This window comes from Trachemys scripta, chromosome 6, assembly GCF_013100865.1.
Source record: "Trachemys scripta elegans isolate TJP31775 chromosome 6, CAS_Tse_1.0, whole genome shotgun sequence".
Taxonomy (NCBI): Eukaryota; Metazoa; Chordata; order Testudines; family Emydidae; genus Trachemys; species Trachemys scripta.
Window position 1 is genome coordinate 88,829,771 of NC_048303.1, and position 21,572 is coordinate 88,851,342.

The 21,572-nt window shown below is 42.7% G+C and overlaps 1 protein-coding gene across 1 annotated transcript in view; it reads left to right on the top strand.

The window, feature by feature from the left end:
- Positions 1-21,572, top strand: part of RFX3 (regulatory factor X3) — a 218,994-nt gene that overhangs the window by 101,945 nt on the left and 95,477 nt on the right. Inside the window, exon 2 of the mRNA XM_034773839.1 lies at positions 8,569-8,693. Within this exon, the coding sequence (XP_034629730.1) occupies positions 8,577-8,693 (117 nt within the window). The 5' untranslated portion in view covers positions 8,569-8,576. The remainder of the gene's footprint in view (positions 1-8,568; positions 8,694-21,572) is intronic.

A 21,572-nucleotide genomic window follows, 5' to 3' on the forward strand; every position in this document is an offset into this window, starting at 1 on the left:
CGGGACAAAGACCAACATGAAAGCTGCTGAGACCAAATCTCTCCATCCTTGAGCTGCAGCAATGGTATGGGCATCCCTGGCTGGGTCCACTGGTGATCTTTGTCATGCCTTGCCCTGACTTTCAGGTTACTGCAATGTGAGCATTTTGGGGAGATATGGGTCTCCCCCAAACAACGGACACACAATGAATGGCTATCTGAGACAGGCATCACCTCACGGCAAGAGTCACATTTTTTAAATCCAGGCGAGCCGGGCATTGTCTGATAAAGGTTTCCCCAATGGTGAACGGGGAAAATCTGGCAATTAAAGAAAAATATCTCAATCTTACTAAAACAATTTTTTTTAAAATAAAGAAATAGAGCTAACCTAAAGTGGAGCAGCCACAGAGACACACATCTAGAAGAACCATTGTTACTGCACATGGTGAATAATTTCTTCATCTAACCCTGCTCACAGTATGACTACATGACGCAAAGTTTAAAGTTAAAACATTATCATCTGCCAGTGCCTTTCTCACGCTGTTGCTCTGATTGTTGATGCTGTAGCTTTTATTTAATTATTATTATTTATTATATTGGCTTAAAGCGTCACTTCAAATTGTTATTTTGTCTCATCTCCCTGTTCTGGTTCAGAAAAATCTAGGTACTGTAGGTAGTAGAGCAGTAATTCAATAGGTGGCACCCTTTGCTGAGTAATTAAGGAACAAATGCCCAACATAATTTTAAGAACCATTTTGCTAGTAGAATTATTGGCTTTCAGACAAACTGTAAAATAAAGGACTTGACCACTTATGAATATTAATGATTGTGTGTAACTTTTTTTATCAATAGTGTTGGAATTCGTGTGCTCTTTCCAAATTCCCATTACATCTGCCTACCTACATTTCAGGTTCCAAGGTTTCAGGTTCAGCTTCCAAGCAGCTGTATGTGTGCTATTTTATGTAAATTATTTAATGAGATAATTTGCTTGATTCAGACATGTGGAAAAGAATCCATTATGTGGTCCTTAGAAGGTGGGGTGGAAAAGTAAGTGGGGTGGAAAACTGGTTTGGGGGAAGAAAATTATATAAAGTGTAATCTCATTTCTCTGTACCAGCCAGGAAAGAGGTGATGCCTGACTAGAGAACAAAGAAATAAGGTTATTGTTAGGTGGTGTGCACACATTAGCTTGCAGATCTGAATGTTCTACATCCCTCTGTCCTCAGTTCCTCTCTGCCAGCAACACTGGGTTACAGAAATAGTCTTCCCATTGTCTTTGATGCTTTTTGTCATTTTTGAAATAATATTTCTTAAAACTTCTTGTGTTTGTTTACCAGATTTTGTAGTTGAGAACTGTGTCTGCTCAGTGAGCCATACAAAATTGTAAATCTGTAAAAATCCCACTCTTTTAAGAGTTGAATGTCACATGACAAGATTTGTGTCACTTGAAGACAGTCATTCTTCCAGAAAATTTGAAGTGATGGACATTTTGTAGAAAAGCAAGAAGGGATTGGGATCTGTATCAAATGCATTTCTGTCATGTTGGGATAAAGGTTTCCTGTATGCTGTTTCTCTTTCGCCTTGTGTAATAAAGGAAATGAGATAAAAGGCTATCCATATGATCTCAGTAGGTATGAAGGGTTTGACTCACCACTAGTGCCTCTTTATGGCCAGGTGTTGCTTAGTAGCTCCCTCCCTATCCGGTACCTTCTGCTGATGGTCGCTCTGGGGCTATGGTGGTCTCCCTCTTCCTGTTACATGGTCCTCTGGCCAGGTCATTTTAAAGTCTCTCCCCTTCCAGGGCAGTTAATGAAGAGAAATAAGAGGAATTAACACAAATTAATTATCCTTAATTGGGTTAAGGCTCTCTTCTTTCAGAGGGCATTCATCTGTCTGTGGCCCTAAACCGAGTTCACATGTAATAGGGGCGAATAGTTATCTCTCCAGGAGAGTCAGCCTTTGGCCCTCCTTTCCTTCAGGAAGGGGCTGTTGGGCAACAGTCATCTGGGAAGTTCCTGCTTGCAGTTTGCCCTCTTTCCAGGAGCCGAGGACTGAAGGTCAGGTCTGCTCCCTCGTCTGCCATCAACTGACATGAGTGTCTCCCTCTTAAGCTCCTCCCTCCAATCCTAACATCTCTCATGGGTGCAATGGGGAGGAGCCACCCGAGCCCACATTAAGTCTTGAGAGAAGTGCTAGATGCTTGCTTCAGGAGGGCAGTCTGTCTCTATACTGGGCCCTTAGCCATGCTGAGTGGTGCTAACTTAATCTAATGAGTCACTTGTATAACCTTCCTTTCTCCTTCATAAAGTTGTCTCTTCAGCACCCAATGTAGGCAGTTAGTAAGCAGTAGCGATACCCAACTAATGTCCAGATTCTTCAGCCCTTATTCAGACTGAGCAATACTTACATGAGTAATCCCAGTTTTGGAGGAAGATAATTTAGAAGATTCTAAAGACTTTTCCAATTGTACAGCTTCTTCCTTCCCTTGTTCCCCACTTCATCATGTTCATATGATTTTGTGCAGGCAGAGGAAAACTGAGGATGCAGGCCCATTGCAACGTTCTCTAGAACATTTGGCCATGGTAGCTCAGTGTGTGTGTGTGTGTGTGTGTGTGCTCTTGAAGTGCTTCCAGTGCTTGAAGTCATATGTGAAGATCCTTTGTTCTGGATTTGTGAAGGAAGTATTTTATTAATAGTGATGATACTAGTATTCCTTTTCTCAGTCAGAGTACTTTAGTTATAGATTCTAGAGTTTGTGGCCAGAGGGGACTGTCAGATGTTCTAGTCTGACCTTTGGTATATCACAGGTCATTAAATTTCACCTAATTATCCTGTATTGAGCCCAGTAACTTGTGTTTTGACTCAAGCATGTCTTCCAGAGAGACATCTAGTGTGGATTTGAAGATGTCAAGACATGGAGAATCCACCACTTTCCTTGGTAGTTTGTTCCGTTGGTTAATCCCGCTCTCTTTTTTTTAAATAAAGTCTTATTTCTAATTTGAATTTTTCTAACTTCAGCTTCTAGCCATTGGTTCTTGTTATGACTTTATCCACTAGATTAAAGAGCCCTTTAGTATCTGGTATTTTCTCCCTGTGAAGGTACTTATATGCTGTAATGAAGTCTTCTCTCGGTCTTCTTTCTGATCAGTTAAACAGGTTGAGCTCTTAAGTCTTGTGCTATAAGGCATTTTCTTCAGCCCCTGAATCATTTCTGTAGCTTTTTTCTGCAACCTCTCAAATTTTTCAAAATCCTTTAAAAAATGTGGACACCAGAACTGTAGGTAATATTCCAGTATTGGTCTCACCAATGCTATATGCAGAAGTAAAATCACTTCCCTACTGTTACCTACTACTCCCTTGTTTACACATCCATGGATCACATTAGCCCTTTTTTCTATAGTATTGCACTGGGAGCTCATGTTGAGTTGCTTGTCCACTCTGACCCATAAATTCTGTATTAGAGTCAATACTTTCCTGGATAGAGACCCCCATTTGGTAGGTATGCCTGCATTTCTTGTTTCTAGATGTATAATTTTGCATTTGCCTATAGACAGTTTATACTATAACTTATCTGAAGCAAGAAATAACTGGCTTTAAGAAATTACCTGAATCAGCTACAGACTAAGGACTGAGTCATTTCTAAGGGTATGTCTACACTACGGGATTAATCCGAATTTAGATAATTCGGATTTGAAAAACAGGTTGTATAAAGTCGAAATGGATGCGGCCACACTAAGCACATTACTTCGGTGGTGTGCGTCCAAGTACCGGGGCTAGCGTCGATTTCTGCACCGTTGCACTGTGGGTAGCAATTCCATAGCTATCCCATAGTTCCCGCAGTCTCCCGCGCCCATTGGGATTGTGGGTTAAGATCCCAGTGCCTGATGGGACAAAAAACATCGTCGCAGGTGGTTCTGGGTACAGCCTCACCTCCTCCCTCCCTCCCTGCATGAAAGCAACGGACGGCAGACAACCATTTTCACGCCTTTTTTCCTGGGTGGGTGAACACTGCAGACTCCATACCATGGCAAGCATGGAGCCCGCTGAGCTCAAGACAGCTACGAAAGTTTGTGACTCTGGGAAATGTGCAGGCTATAGTGGATGGTTTTGCTGCAATGGGATTCCCTAACTGTGGTGGGGCAATAGACGGAACCCATATCCCTCTCTTGGCACCGGAGCACCAAGCCACCGAGTACATAAACCGCAAGGGGTACTTTTCAATGGTGCTGCAAGCACTTGTGGATCACAAGGGACGTTTCACCAACATCAACGCGGGCTGGGCGTGAAGGGTTCATGACGCTCGCGTCTTCAGGAACACTACTCTGTTTAAAGGGCTGCAGCAAGGGACTTACTTTCCGGACCAGAAAATAACCGTTGGGGATGTTGAAATGCCCATAGTTATTCTTGGGGACCCAGCCTACCCCTTAATGCCATGGCTTATGAAGCCATACACAGGCAGCCTGGACAGGAGTCAGGAGCTGTTTAACTACAGGCTAAGCAAAGTGCAGAATGGTGGTAGAATGTGCATTTGGCCGTTTAAAAGGTCGCTGGAGATCATTATTGACTCGCTCTGACCTCAGCCAAAAAAATCTCCCCATTGTTATTTCTGCTTGCTGTGTGCTCCACAATCTCTGTGAAAGTAAGGGGGAGACCTTTATGGCGGGGTGGGAGGCTGAGGCAAATCGCCTGGCTGCTGATTACGCGCAGCCAGACACCAGGGCGATTAGAAGATCACACCATGAAGCGCTGTGCATCAGAGAAGCTTTAAAAACCAGTTTCATGGCTGGCCAGCCTACCGTGTGAAATATCTGTTTGTTTCTCCTTCATGAAAACCCTCCCCCTTTACTGACTGATTTTCTGTAAGGAACCCACCCTGCCCCTTCCCCCAGCTTTCTTTCAAACCAAATAAAGTCACTATCATTTAAAAATCATTTATTCTTTATTAATAGATTAGAAAAAGAGGGAGGGAACCTGGGTGGTATTTGGGAGGAGGATTGCTGGGAAGGAAAAAGCCACAAAGAAAAGGTTAAAAAAAATGACAACCTTTTGCTTGGGCTGTCTACTGGGGTGGAATGGGAAGGTGTACGGAGCCTCCCCCCCCCGCGTTCTTACACGTCTGGGTGAGGAGGATATGGAACATGGGGAGGGGGGAGGGTGGAACAGGGGCTGAAGCGGCAGTCTGTTTTCCAGCAGCCGTTCCTGAACCTCCACCAGACGCCGGAGCAGCCCCAGCGTTGCATCCTTCATCCTCTGGTCTTCCTGCCGCCACCTCTCATCTCGAGCGTCTCTCCTCTCCTCACGTTGGTCCCTCCTCTCCTCACGTTGGTCCCTCCTCTCCTCACGTTCACTGACTTCTTTCCTATACTTTGAAACTGTTTCCTTCCACTCATTCACATGAGCTCTGTCACTGCGGCTGGATTCCATAATTTCCGAAAACATGTCCTCTCGCGTTCTCTTCTTACGACTCCTTATCTGTGATAACCTTCGGGATGGAGGAGGGAGGCTTGAGGAATTTGCAGCTGGTGTAGGGAGGGGAAAAAAGAGAGAATTGTTTTAAAAGCTACATTTTGCAGAACAATGCTTATACTCTTTCACGGTGACCAATACTGTTCACATTACATAGCACATGTGATTTCTGTGCAAGGTCGCATTTTGCCTCTTAATGCTGAGTGCCTGTGGCTTTGCTGCTAGAGATCACAGGTCTGGGCAACAGAATTCGGCTTGCATGCGGCCATGGTAAGCCATTGTTTTACAGCTTCTGCACCCTCCTTTCCCACATACCAAGCATAGCCTGTAGAGTGCTGCAGAAGCCTGGCCAATCTCAGCCAGTTTGGGGGGGGGGGCAGTGTGGGGGGGCTTGTCTGGGCCCCTTCAGGCAAGTAGAGTGCTGCGGTTTTTCTGTTAACATTCAGCAGCACCAGACGCCAACGCAGCCGCCCCCCTCCCGCCATGAATTCTCTGGGATGATCACGGTACCCCTCCCCCCACCGCGTGGCTGGTAACAGGGAAGATCCCTGCTAGCCAAACGCGAAAAACTCAGGGCCAATTTCCCATCTGCGCTTGGCTAACTGCAGGGAAGGATTTATTTTCCGCCACAGGCAAACATCCCAGTAGGAACGGCCACCTCTGTCCCCTTAATTAAGTTCCCGTATTTCAACCAGGTTACCAGGAGTGATATCACTCTCCTGAGGATTACACAACAAGATAAAGAACGGATGTTGCTTGAATGCCAGCAAACACCGGGACCATACGCTGCCAGGCTTTGTCAGGCAATGATACCAGATTACTTGCTGCAAGCATGGCGTGGTCAAGTGTCCTACCATGGAGGAGGGAATAAAGATGCACTGCCCAGAAACCTTCTGGCAAGGCTTTCGGAGTACCTCCAGGAGAGCTTCATGGAGATGTCCCTGGAGGATTTCCGCTCCATCCCCATACACGTTAACAGACTTTTCCAGTAGCTACAGACTTTTCCAGTAGCTGAACTGACCGCGAATGCAAAGTCAGGCAAAGTAATCATTAAAAACCGTTTGCTTTTAAAACAAGTTTTATATTTTAAAAGGTAAACTCACCTGAGGTCCCTTCCATGGGGTCAGAGTCTTGGGTACTGGCTTGGGAGGCTTCGGAGGGTACTTCAGTCAGAGTGATAAAAAGATCCTGGCTGTTGGGGAGAATGGAGTGCTGTGTGCTCTCTGCAAGCTCATCCTCCTCTACCCCATCGGCAGAATCCTCAGGCGTCGCTGATGAGACTATCCCCGACCCAGAATCCACAAACACAGGTGGGGTAGTGGTGGCAGCCCCCCCTAGAATTGCATGCAGCTCGGCGTAGAAGCGGCATGTCCGCGGCTCTGACCCGGAGCGACCGTTTGCCTCCTTTGTTTTTTGATAGGCTTGTCTGAGCTCCTTGACTTTCACGCGGCACTGATCTGAGTCCCTATTGTGGCCTCTCTCCATCATGCCCTTGGAGATTTTTTCAAAAGTTTTTGCATTTCGTCTTTTAGAACGAAGTTCTGCAAGCACTGAATCCTCTCCCCATACAGCGATCAGATCCAGTACCTCCCTCACGGTCCATGCTGGTGCTCTTTTTCGATTATCAGCCTGCATGGTTACCTGTGCTGATGAGCTATCTGTGGTCACCTGTGCTCTCCACGCTGGGCAAACAGGAAATGGAATTCAAATGTTCGCGGGGCTTTTCCTGTCTACCTGGCCAGTGCATCCGAGTTTAGATTGCTGTCCAGAGCGGTCACAATGATGCACTGTGGGATAGCTCCCGGAGGCCAATACCATCGAATTGCGGCCACACTAACCCTAATTCGAATTGCTAAAATCGATTTTGGCACTACTCCGCTCGTCGGGGTGGAGTACAGAAATCGATTTAAAGGGCCCTTTACATCGAAATAAATAGCGTCGTTGTGTGGACGGTTGCAGGGTTAATTCGAATTAAAGCTGATAAATCCGAATTAAAGTCGTAGTGTAGACCAGGCCACAGTCTCCAGATTTGTTCCTTCATGATTGATTTCCTGCCTGAATCACAGACTACAAATAAGGCAGATACATCTCTATTCATTAAGATTATTAAATAATAGAGATATTTGGGGCATAAGTGAGAGCAGAAGATGCCCCTAAATATTTAAATATGTGAGTGTTTGAGCCTGCATTCTTAGGGGGGAAATCCCTTCCACATGGCGACTCTTCAGAAAGAAAAAAGTAAAAAAAAATAAAAAAATCTGGTATTACATATTTTACTCATTGAACTTTTTCAATATACTTTGTTCATTTTATGTCAGTACTTTCTGAAAACTGACTATCTGGGATACGCCGTCATTTAAAAATGCCTTTTTGTAGAAATTACTTACAGTTCTCTAGAATTAAGGACAGTCAATATGAATTGTGTTTGATGTGTTCAGTTCAATACAGTGGTTAATGGGGAGGCTTTATAAGAAGGCATGTTTAATACTGGCTAAATAAAAATGAAATAGAAAATACAGTTTCTAGGACTAATTATAATGGCTGCTGTATAGATAGCTTCAAGTGTCCAGATTTAACTATTATGCAAAGATATAGGGGTTGATTCTCCTCTCAAATGAGTTTTACTGTGGCGTAACTTCCAATGACTTTCATGGAGTTGAAGCTAATTTATCCCATGACAAGTGGAGAAGAATCAGGTTAATTTCTCTAAAAGTTCTTTACTTCACAGCAGTAAATAGGTTCAAAAGCACCTTGCTACTGAACTAACATACACTGTTATAAAGCAGGCTGGTAGGTAAACTAGGAAAAATTACTTATTGTTGGCATCTAACGCTTGAAGTACTCTGTTCTCAGTTTTTGTTTCTGTGCAGCAGGCCATAAGTAGAGCAATAACCTGTATAACACTACGTACAGATTTCCTTATATTTTAGGATACAGCAGCTGAGGGGCGGGCGGAAGAAATGTGCACATAGCCATGTGATGGCAGGGGGGAAAATCTTTTAGCTAATCCCCAGATTGGAATTTGGGCAAATGTTACTCTTTTTTAAGATTAACATAAGTATAAGTGACAACAAGCAAAAAAGTTCATGGGGTAACCTTGATTTTACATTTTAATTTTATTCAGAGACCACGATGCAGACATCAGAGACTGTGTCGGACACAGGTTCAACAGTGACTTTACAGACATCTGTGGCTGGCCAGGCAGCAGTGCCCACGCAGGTAGTACAGCAAGTACCAGTACAGCAGCAGGTAGGTGGCTGTTAGTCTTGGAAAAAACATGAAAAGTCAAGTCACAGCTGTGCCTTTCCTCAAATATAATGAAGGACTGATTTCATATAGGTCTGCTAAATGAACTCTTCTGCCTGTTTTTACCCATTTTATTTTGCTAAAATCAAAAAAGCTACATAAAAATACACATTGTTTCTAGGATTTATTCCTTGAATAAGATCATCAAGACATTTATCAGAGGTGTGTGTATCTATTACTACTTGTGTGTGCGTGTGTGTGTATATATATATATATTCAAATAGTAATAGATAAATTATTATTTTACATGATTATATTAACATTAATTTAAATGATTAAATATTCAAATTAATTTATTTGAAAGGTTAATAAGGAAAATATTCCTAATATTAATGGCCAGATTCTTTCCCCTTTCCCCCCGCATCCCATGAATCAGTGTAAAATAAATGCAAAACGAGTATTACTTTTCACCTCTATTCTAGCCTTCCTGAAGATTCTTACACAACCCCTATGAAGAGTACTGGGCAAGGAACATGCAGTGTTCGGCAGTGTTTTTCTTGTTAGGAAGTTGTATGCTAAACTCTGATGACACCCTTGATTTGAAAGCCCCACTCTAGAATTCATTTCAGCAGCTGAATCTGTGCAAGATCTACAGTGTAAATTGACCTGATTTTGGGGAATAGGTAATTGGGTGCAAGAGTTGTGCTCTATATTTAAAATAGTGTCCAAGGTTTTTTTTCCTCATACATGTAAATAAATCAGAATTTTGTCATGAGTGTTTTGGGGATTGTGGATGACATTGATGTTATCTTGCACTGAGAACTGTCTTTAAATAATTATAGAATCATAGACATTAGAAATGTAAAGGATCTTTTAGATCATGCAGTCTGTTTTCTTGCCGATGCAATCTTGTTCCCAGGAGTAAACAGTTTCTAATATTTTGTCAAATTTAGTTTTAAAATCCCAGGTGACATTGTTGACTTGCCTCATACTTTTCATTGTTGATCAGTTTTTCTTGATAAACCTAACTTTCTCTCTTCTAATTTCATCTCATTACTTCTGCTTATATTTCTATGTATAACATGGAATAATTCTGTTCCCTTCTAGGATATTAATTCAGCAAAACTACTTAAGCACAGAGTTAACTTTAGGCACATGCTTAAAATCACTTGTATTCAGCAAAGCACTTAAGCACATACTTAAGTCCCATTGAAGTCAATAGGATGTCAGTGTGTACTTACATGCTTTGTTAAATAGGGATGGTCTTAAGCATGTTTTAAAGTTAAGAATGTCTCAAAGTGGTTTTCCTGAGTTGGGGCCTTAGTGTTTAGATCCTTCATTATTTGTGGATAGTTATGTTTTTCTGTCTCCTTCTTGCTCTTAGCTATTGCTTAGCCAATGTATAGTATGTATTTGGTTCTTTTAATTTTTCCTCATAAATTAATCCCTCTAGCTCTATCATCAATTGTGTAGCTTTTTTATACTTATTCCATTTTTTTTTCTATTAACGTGGTGTCCGGAACAGAACACAATAATCTACGTGTGGTTGCAGTGGACTTTTATCTGCCTGCTCTGATGTGATGCCTTAGTGTATGCAGGGATCTGAAAATCACAATTGGTCCATTTTTTGCAGCCATGTAGCAATACATGAGTTTATATATTTTGCAGGTTACTATCAACCTTCATTCTTCTTTTCGTAATTATTCCTATTTATTTCACTTTAGGTGTGCATGTGCACCTCAGATGAGAGATTTTTGGTAGTGGTATCTGCATGGTCCGTGCTACCTGTGCTCTGTACACCCGCTTGCTCTTATCTGAGGGCAGGGCAGACCTGCCGCTGCTCCAGTTCTTTCTCAGCTGCCCACTGCCTGAAAGGGAACTCTGGAGTGTCCATGGATTAGTGTACCTCTAGTCTTAGCCAGACATCTTTGCCTAAATCTTTTATTTTTATGGTATTTGTTATTAAATTTATTTTATTTTTGAACTTACCTGCACACTTTTTGTGGGTTTTTTTTTTTTTTTTTTTTTTTTCCCCCAGAGGGTCCCCTCATTTTTTTGAGGTCAGGCTTCCCACATCACTTAGAGCCTTTTTCTTTGTTTGAGGTGGTTTTTTTTTTTTTTTCTTGATGATTATGCCCCAAACCCTTGGTCTTAAATGCTGCCTGACCCATAGAAGGTATTTACCTCTCAACAACATTCATTCTAGTTGTCTCCAATATCTGGGGGAGATAAATATCCCATCAATGTGCAAGATCTGCATTGGATTTGGAAGCAAATCCAGGAAACTGAAGGAGGACAGACTTAAGCTGCTCCTCATGGAGCATTCTATGAGACCCTCCTCCAACTTGGGGCCTGACTGCCCTGTCTGTTCAGCAGGTTTGACTAGTCTAGAGCACCCCTTCAACTTCCATTGCTCCACTCTAGGGGGCAAGAACCATGGAGCATCTCCAGAGAGTAGCTCAGAGTCCTCAAAAAAGATGAGACATAAGCCTCCTGATAGAGAGGCTTTGAAGAAAAGTGATAAATAGCCTCAGAAATCTGTTAGCAAGGAGACATTGTATCCTGGTATGGATATAGTTGAGGTCCAAGATCCTCCTGTACTGAGCTTCCTGCACTGACTAAGAAGACTTTTAGTGCTCCCTGCTCTGAAAAGTCTCTTGGTGTGCAGCTTCATCCGGTACTTATGGTAATATATGGCTCTGAACCAGCCATGCAGTGCCAGCCAGTACAGAGGAAGACACCTTTTCTGACTTGGATATGTCCATTCAGGATTCCATCATCTTCCCATTCAGACCTCCTCCCCAGAAGTCTATTTTGAAAAGAGGGTCAGCAGGAACCAGACACATGTGAGTCCCTGAACAGCCTCCTTGCTATAACCTCTTTTGGGGTTCATTGCCCTTCCCCTATGCCCTACCTCAGTGTCCCTTCTGGAGTCCTGGGCCGCATATGGAGACCAGTATTATAAGAGCACACTCTCTGAGGAAGGACCACCAGGGGAGAGAGCCACTTGTTCCTCGGGACCCCCCCCCCCATCTCTACCCTTCTCTAACCAAGAACTGTGGGCTGGTAGAAAGGCAACACCACCCACTAATAAGTCCTCTTCCTCACCGGATGAAGCTGTAATGCCTCCTCCACATTCCTATGCAGATGACTTCAAACTTTTCCAAGACTTCATGTAAAGAATATTTGAGTCTCTGCAAATCCCTCTGGAAGAGGTACAGGAGTCACAGCATAACCTGGTGAAAATCCTTCATACCACCTCCTAGGGCAGGATGGCCTTGTCAATAAATGACGACTTGCTAGAGCCATCAAGAACAATGTGTTAAACACCTGCCTCTGTCCCACCCACTTGGAAGAGAATGGACAAGAAATATTCACTCCAGTGGCACAGAATACCTATTTGACTATCCTGAATTGATTGGTGGTTGATACTATGAATGAAACAAACAGCATGATTCCAGGTCCACATGATAAAGAGTATAAGCGGCTGGACCTTTTCAGTCATTAAAGTTATTCCTCAGCCTTATTACAATTTAGGGTAGCAAATTACCAAGATGTAATTGCTCAATATAATTACACAAACTATAATAAATTTCACTCATTTTATTGAATATCTTCCACAATAACAAAGAGACCGGTTCCAGGCACTCATCGCTGAAGGACAACTGGTTGCCAAGGCCTCATTACCTTCTCTTGTCTGTGGCAGTTTCAAATATATAAAGGGCCATAGAACCATCCAAGAAAAGACTTAGGTTCCACCTCTGTGGTTGCCCAGCTACCAACCTGCATCAAACCACCATTTTGATATATTGGTTGAGAGCACATTATCTGGATCTTGCACTCCACCACCTTTCTACTTCCCATTTCCTGCCTTATGGGGACCATCTTTCCGATTTCATGCACCCATGGGAATGAATCACTTTGAACCGGTGGGTGGTAGAAGTCGTCACATCAGGCTATACCATTCACTTCAACTCCATCCTTCCTCTCTACCCACCCTTACTGGAAAAAGACTCTACTCCAAATACTTCCTGGAGCCCAAGAAGAAGGCGGGATGGGCACTGAAGCGCTCTACTGCCCCAAGAGTATTCATGAAGTTTCTGTCAGTGGTGGCTGTCCAGCTGAATAGTTAGGAGTGATTATCTTTCCTTACCAGATGATGAACTCCTCAAAGATGGTTCTTACAATGAGGTACAATCAGCAGTTGAAAAGGCCCTACCTCTTTTCAATACACTGGGACTAACACTCAGCAGAGAAAAATCCACTTTGATACCTACCCAATGTATTGAGTTAATTGGGGCCACCCTGAACTCCTAAACCACCAGGACACACGTACTGTCAGACAGATTTGTCATAATGTCCAATCTCATTTCCGAGCTTCAGTTAAGTCCTCAAAAAACAGCGAGAACCTGCGTTCAGTTGTTGGATCACATGGTGACTGTACATTTGTGACACTTTACACCTGATTACATTCCGGATGCCTTCAGGATGGGCTCAGAACCATCTATGCCTGAAAAATATTACCTAAACAAACTGGTATTTATTCTACAGAAAGTCCTCGAGTCCTCATGTGCCTTTTCTCCCCAAGATCTCCCAGACTTCCACATTCACCAGGACATTCAGTAACTCATCTTCTACTCTAAACTGCACAACTCTAGGAAAGAAACCAGTGTGCAATTCCTGGATGTTAGGAGGGCACTAGTGTTCTGCCTAGAAAGAACATGCTTTTTGTGTCCTTCACAGACTTAATCAGTAGAACCCCTGTTTCTGCCCAAAGACAATCCAGGAGGGCACTAGCATTCTACCTAGAAAGAACTAGACCCTTCAGAGTTTCTCCTAGGCTCTTTGTATCTTTCACAGACAAAATTAGTGGAACCCCATTTCTGCCCAAAATGGGCTTTGGGATGCATTTTGGCCTGTAGCAAACTCTGAAAAGTGCATCCTCCCTATAGGGTGACAACCCATTTCACTAGGGCACTATCCACCTCAGTTGCTTTGGGCAAGAATGTCCCCATCATAGATATCTGTAAACCTGTCACCTACTCATCTGTTCATACCTTTTTCCAGCAGTACCCTGTGGTGTATATTTCCAGCTCTAATGCAGCCTTTCGGATGACTGTTCTCCAATATATATTAGGCAGGACTCCTCAGCACCTGCCCCCTTAATGTGGACACTGCTTTGGGAGTCACCTAGGATGACCAGACAGCAAATGTGAAAAATCGGGACAGGGGGTGGGGGGGTAATAGGAGCCTATATAAGAAAAAGACCCAGAAATTGGGACTTTCCTTATAAAATCAGGACATCTGGTCACCCTACAGTCACCTGAAGTGGAGCGCACGTAGAGACACTTACTTGAAGGAGAAGGGGAGGTTACTTACTTGTAAAGTAGCTGGGCCTTCAAGATGTTTTGTCACTATGCATGCTCTACTACTTACCCTCCTTCCCCTGCTACCAAAAACCTGTGATCAGAGGAGTAGTGATTCATGAAACCCTCAGTGTGAACTGGCAAGGGGGTTGTAAGAATATCCTGATTCTGGTATGTACATTCTGGCTCATCAAAGAATGTCATGTGATGTCTTAAATGAAAACCAGAGTCACTTTGGTCATTAATATCATCGTGAAATATAGGTACAGATACAATATAAGGAATTATGTGCATGTATACTGAAAATCTTAGATTCTGTATCACAGCAGAGGTAGAGAAACAGGTTTCCTGTCAGATAAAAGATGTTTATTTGCCTGTCTCTCTGTCAGAATGTAGCTTTAGCATTGTAAGTTAACACAATGGAGGCACATTTACATATGAAATCAACAGAGAGCTATGAAGTCAACAAGGAAGAGCACACAGCAGAGGAAGAGAGCCTTACCTGGAGATACCTTTCAGGGGTTTACTATTCTATATTTGTAGAACAGAGAAGACACCCTGTCATGCTTCACCTAGGAAGTAAATGGGAGTGCATTTACATTCATGAAAATGTGATCTCAGCCAGCTTTGGTTGAAAAGGCTGAAGAAGACATTTGGGGTGAGATAAATTTCTTTAGACAGGAGGTTAGCCTGTTAAGCTTAGGGTCTAGAAAGCATATTATGATTTTGTTTTATATATAACCCTTTTGTTTCCATTATTGTCACTTACTTTGTTTTGGTGCAGTGATATTAAACAAGGAGCTGATAGTACAAACTGAATCATACAAGCTGGTGTATATACTGCTCTCCTAGGGACAGCAGACCCAGAATTTTTGAGTGTGTTCTGTGGAAAAGGGGCTGGACACTACAGAGGAATGCTTTGAAATGGGCTTAATGACTGGGGTATCCCTGTTGTTAATCTGGCAGGCAAAGGCAGGGCTAACATAGCTCAGAGGATAGAGCTTGGGTAGCTAACAGTCTGGTGATATCAGGGAGCTGATGCCCAGTTAAACACAAGCAAGTCTCCCTCATGCTGGAGGCAGGGGCGTAACAAGGTGACTCAGTCTTGAGTACCTTGAGAACTAGCACGATATGGGGACACACACACCTAAAGTGGAGTACACATCGGGACAAAACACTAGTTACTGTACAAGTAAGTAACCTTTCTTCTTTGAGTGATTGTCCATATACATATTGCACTGTTGCCAGAGTCTTTTCTAGTCAGTGCTACCTGTTGGAGTGGCACATGTGCCCTGCCAACCCTTGTGCCTGCAGCCAAGGGCATAAAAGGTGGGGCTGCACCAACCAACTCCAGTTGCTTCTCGCTGCCCACAGTTAAGAGGCAGAGCTTATCACGTCTCTTGGTATACTATCATTTGTCTTGTAATATTAGTGTAAATAGTTAGTTTTTAGTTAGTGGTAAGAGGTTTGGTTTAGTTTTTTTGATAGTTTCTGTTTAAAATTCCAGAAACTTCAACATCTACTCCTGATGATTACAAGGTTTTTCAGGAGTTAATGAGGACAGTAGCCTTGACACTCGGGATCCCTGTGGATGAAGTTCAGGACAGGCCACATAGATTATTGGACATCTTGCACATTTGGTACTAGGATGTCTAGCTCTCCTTTAGATTTTGCTAAAATATTGTGGCAGATACCAGCTTCACTGGGTCGCACTTTGAAATGTGCAGACAGACATTACCGGGTACTATTCACTGGGTCTGTGTAACCTTATATTTACTCAGTTCTGGGATCTCTTGTAGCTACAGCTGCAAATGAGATCTTGCCAGACTCAGCTAGGATCTACTCTAAGCATAAGGAACCTAAAAGATTAGACCTTTTTGGCAGAAAATGTTATTCCATCTCTAGGCTGCAGATGGGGATTTCTAATTACTGAGAGGTATTAGCCAGGTATGATTTCATAAACTATAATACAATGCAAAAATTTATTTATAAACTCTAAAGAGGAGTTTCGGTCCATCTTAAAGGGCAGCTGGTAGTGAAAACATAATTGCAGACTGCTCTGTAAGCAGCTGATACGGCATCTAAATCAATGGGAACAGCTATACTAATGCACAGATACTCTTGGTTCTCCTGTGATATCCCTAGAGAATTACAAATGACTATTGAGGACTTGCCCTTTGAGGGTTGTAATTTATTCCATGATCTTCTAGGGCAATGCTCATTGAGAGTATACATACCAGCCCCAAAATGCAAACACTTCAAATGTACCAAAAGCAGCCTGTGTGTCATCAATCCAGGTTCACACAACTTCTCAGGGAGCTGCAAAAATTCTCTGGAAGAAGCCTATCATTAACTGACACATCATTGCCCCTGCCTCCCTCATCTTCCAGGCAACAAAATTGACTCAATGCCTGGAAGCAGTTTACCAGTTATTTCAGATATTTCTAACCTAACTCCTCCCGTTGAGGATGGACTGTCTCACTTCCATGACTTCTGCATTACAGTAACAGACCAAAGATAAAAGAGTTTGTGTAGTGTGTTATACAGTGCAATATCACTCCCTATTCTACCCTCTGTCTTCTTCTCCCTCCCCCCCATCCCTATTTAGGAGCACCTTTCACAACAGCAGGTTAGAACAGGGAGTACAATCACTTCTAGCTCTCAGTGCAATAGTGCAGGAACCACACCACCTGAAAAGGAAAGGATTTTACTTCAGGTATTTCCTTATTCCCAAGAATATCCTACATCTATCCTACATCTCAGGGCACTGACCATTTACATCAAAAGGGGGAAGTTCAGAATGGAATTTAGCAATAATCATCCCAACCCTACACCTGAAAGACTGTTACACTGCTCTTGATCTCCAGAATGTGTATTTTCATATTGCAATCCATCAGACATACAAACAGCTTTGCAAATGAGCTCAGGGAGGTCATACCATGCATAGGGGGTTGCATGAAAGAAGGTACAGAGGTGATTCTGTGAAATGTGACAAATAACCAGACATAGGTGGGAGATGTGGCAGAGCCCAGGGGACATAGACAATACAAACCTTGACAAGGGACAGAGTTATGTAGCTTTGAAGGTGTTAGCAAGAAGCTTAAATTTGATATGCTATCATATGGGAAGCCAATGGAGGAATTTAAAAAGGGGATTTACATGATTAACTTGATTGGCAAGGAAGATAAGTTTAGTGGCAGCATTTTGTATAGACTGAAGAGAGGCAATGTGTGTGTTTGGGAGGCCAGAGCCTGGGGAAGTTGCAGTAATTCAGACAGGATGTAAAGACAATGTGAATAAGAGATTTTACGGTGTTGGGAAACAGAAAAGAATAGATTCTGGAGCTGTTGAAAAAGAAGTGGCAGAATTTAGAAATGATGTGGATGTGTGAGCAGAGGAGGAGTCAAAATGTAAATGTGGACAGGAGACTGTGAAGGATCATAGACCAAGAATCTAAGTGGAGCAGCTGCATATCCAGTATAGATAGGAGGGATAGAACAGATGCTTCCCACATACTATGAATTGAGAGGGTAAGTGGAGTCCTCTCTGAACAGTGAATCAAGAGGCCTGTGTGTGAGAGAGAGCGCGAGAGAATGGGGTTAAGGTTGAAAATTGACCTCACACTCACTTTGGGAGCTGGCATCTTCTTCCTAAAGTTGAAAGTAATGAGAAGACAGGCAAAAAGAAATGTAATTTTAAATACTCATGATTTTAAGATATTCTTGTGATTTTTTTTTTGAGGTATGTGTGTCATGGGGTGTATAGGCCCCATGCTGGCCTGGCAAACAAATGGTTAAGGGGAGGAATTACTGGCCAATACTGATTGGCAACCTCACAACAGCTTGGAGAATAAAAGAGTTGAGAAGCAGAGGGATAGGGCGGCTGCCAGAGGAGCAAGCAGGCTGGAGAAGGAAACTCGTGCCAGCAAGCTGCTGAGTAGCTGCCCAGAGACATTACCGAGAGAAGGCATGATCAGATCTACAGGCCGGAGAAGCCTACACAAATTTGAGTTCCCCTACAGACGACTCAGAGACTTAAAAACCAAAGGGATTTCCAGATCCTCTGACTACCAGGACCAGCTGACTTTGCCAAGTATAAGAGGAAAATCCACACACCCCAGAGGGACTGAAATCAGCACCCTTCATAGCCCAGAATGGGACTGCCATAGAGACTCAGGCAAGAGGAGCTGACTGACCGCCCCACCAAATCGAGCAAACTCAGTGCAATACTCCATCTAACCAAACGGGGTGCTGTTGCACCAGCTCACAGAGTGGTCTTATTAATTTTGAAGGCCTGGTGTTGGCAATACTGGCTTCAGGAGGAAAAAGATGGAGGTTAACAGTGTGGGCTGTCATGGGCTTATCCATGAACACAGATATCCCTCCATGCACAGACACAGGGAGATGATATACCCTATGCAGTTATCCTAGGTGCTCTTTACTGAGAGTTTGCTGCACTTAGTTTTATTTCAGATATAAATTCAAATATACAAGGATTTTTTTTTCTGTGTTGATAAATGAAAACAATTTTCAGAAATCCTGGATATATACAAATCAATCAGAATATTCACTTTGTGGCAATTAGGCTAAAGATACATCAGTGAATCTATATTTGGTTCATTAAGTATGTATATGATATGGTGATTTTTAAAGAGAATTGCTATTTTCTAATAAAACTAATGCATCTTTGAATTTTATTAGAAAATAAAGTAATACATCACATGGTGTGCTATGTTTGAGTAAGCAGAAACTTCTGTAAATTTACATTTATGGTGATATAAATAACTGTTCTTTTTAGTGAATGATATTGTTTAGATTAGGGTTTTTTAAATTAAAACTGATTACAGCATTTCATTTGTCTAGCAAACTATTATCTTCCCACATTTATGTAGTATTTATATCATTCTTAAATGACATCTCATGCTTGTGTTGCTTAGTGTTTGTTTTTATAGTGTAGTGATATGTCCTTGCGAAATGTATTCTACGTTTTTCCTGGAGAAATACTATTTCTCTGAAGGAGAGGGAGATAGTTAAATAAAAAGGTGAAACTGACAACCCTTTTCCTGGAGCTGTATTTGTGTTAAAGTCTCCTTTATACTGAGCAGACAGCAAATTAGTATCTCATTTTCTCAGATATTATACATCCTTTTTTGCACAGAGCCAAAATAAACATGACTCTTTTAAATGTCCTATTCAGGGCTCCTGAGTCAGACAAAACTCCCATTGTCACCAATAGAAATATAGGATTCCCTCATGGCAGCCAAGAGAGGTGGTGTAGGCAGCCAAATTGCATGCATTATGGAGGAGGGGGAAGCCTGCCCAGGATTCAGCATAGTAGATAGGAGCTGGACGGCACCTACCATACCCTGCATTAATGAGGAGGCGGGATAGGAAACAGCAATGCTTTTCCTGTCAGCTTTCCTTCCACCCCACAACCCTTTTCATCTATGAGGGAATAAACATCTTCCTGGAAACCCAGGTTAAGAGGCCAGGAACCCGTCTTTTTTATTTATTTATTTATTTAAGTCTGCTGTGGGGTAGAATTGTCCCCAGACACTTACGCGGTCTCCCCCCCCCCCCCCCCCCCCCCCGGCCGCCCCACCCTCTCAAAAAAGTCAGGACTGGGAGGTTGACAGGGAACTGGGGAAAGAAGGGAGGTAAGCAAATGGACTGTGAATATGTTCTGCTGATTAAACCTGAACCTTGAGGGAGGCCTTTGTGTCTTATATTTAATTATTATAAACACTGATTGAAACCTAACTAAAGGAAATACATTGATTCATCCTAAACCAATCCACAGATGAGTCAATAACGTCATGAAAATGGCAACAAAAATATTATCTTTATGGTGGGACAACCATTTGACATTCTTCACTCAGACAAGATGTTAACATTATCTTACTGGCTTTGCATCTGCTTACTTGAGACTCCCTTTTTTTCCTGGGTAATACAACTGCAGTTGTAATGAGCAGACATGTTCAAGCTGGATCTCTACCGGAAGCTGCTTTTGTGTAGTTTTGTCCATGAGGGTCCCTCAATATTGATTTGAAATAGTCCTTATTGGTTTACCTTCAGGGCATTCTACAAGTGTCATATGTATGTGCAGGTTTTTGGGCTCAACTGAGTTGCATGGGGAGGTTAGTATTTTTTTTTAATTAATCTGTTTGTTTATAAAGATTGGGGGCACTATTGTACTGTACAACATTAAATAAAAGATAGCCCATGCCCATGTATGTGGGTTAGGATATGTTACTGAGCATCATTTTGGTTTTGGATGGGTTTTAATTAGAGCTGACTGGAAAACAAGAATTCTATTTCATGAAAGATTTCAAAGTTTTGAAATTAATTTTTCCCCACTGGAATAAAACTGAGACCATTAGAAATTTTTCATGAACTAATAAGAAAAAGAACTAATAGCCTAGTGGTTAGAACCCTTTCCTTAGAAGTGGGAGATGAAAGTTCAAGTCTTTGTTCTGCCTGATTTGGTTCAGGGACTTTAACTTTGGTTTCACACATCTTAGGTGGGTGCTGTAAACATTAGGATATTAGCTATTCTGAGTTGGATCTCTGTCTCTTTTGTTTTCTCTCTAGCTGTGCTCATCCTGATCTTACTAATGAAACTTTAATCAAAACAAATATTTTCTGCTAAAAGTTACAGTTCTAACATATTGGCATTTTCCATCCCCTCTTCTTCCCCCCACCCCCAAAAAAAGAAAAAGCTGTGTCAAAAAGTTTCTGACAAGTTCTCATTTTTATTTTTAAAAGTTATCAAATCATCAAGAGCCTGGAATAGTTTCTTCTTTATATCTAAATCTAAAATGTCAGGACATGAACCAAATTAAAAAAATGATGTCAAAAATATCCCAGGGTGAAAGTAACATTAAGCACTTACCGGTACTGGGGCCAGCTCCGGCCCCCGGAAGGGGTGGAGTCTCGGGTGGAAGGGGCAGGGCTGGGGGGTCAGCATCCACCAGCCAGCTCATTGGCACTGCCTGTCCCGCACTGCCCGAGGCTCCAGTGGTGATTTAAAGGGCCCGGGTCTCCAGCCGCTGCCCCAGGGCAGCTGCCTGTTCCCCTTCCCCACTCTTCCCCCCTGTTGGCAGCCCAGGGGGCAGGGAAGGGTCAACAACGTTAAAGCGCTTCCGTAGCAGCACTGGCAAGGAGGGTCCTTTGCCATGGCAGCGCTTCAAGGGAGGGTCCTTAAAGCGCTGCCGCGATAGTGCTTTAATGTCGGCTGCGTACGGGCCGGTATTGGCGGCCACTTCTTACCGGTACACTGTACCAGCCTACTTTCACCCCTGAAAATATCCTATGCTATCCTGATACAAGGGGTGTTGTTCAGCCAGCAACTTCTCTATCATCCTCCTTATATGCATCCGAAGAAGTGGGCTGTAGTCCACGAAAGCTTATGCTCTAATAAATTTGTTAGTCTCTAAGGTGCCACAAGTACTCCTGTTCTTTTTGCGGATACAGACTAACACGGCTGCTACTCTGAAACCAGTCATAACTGGATGGCT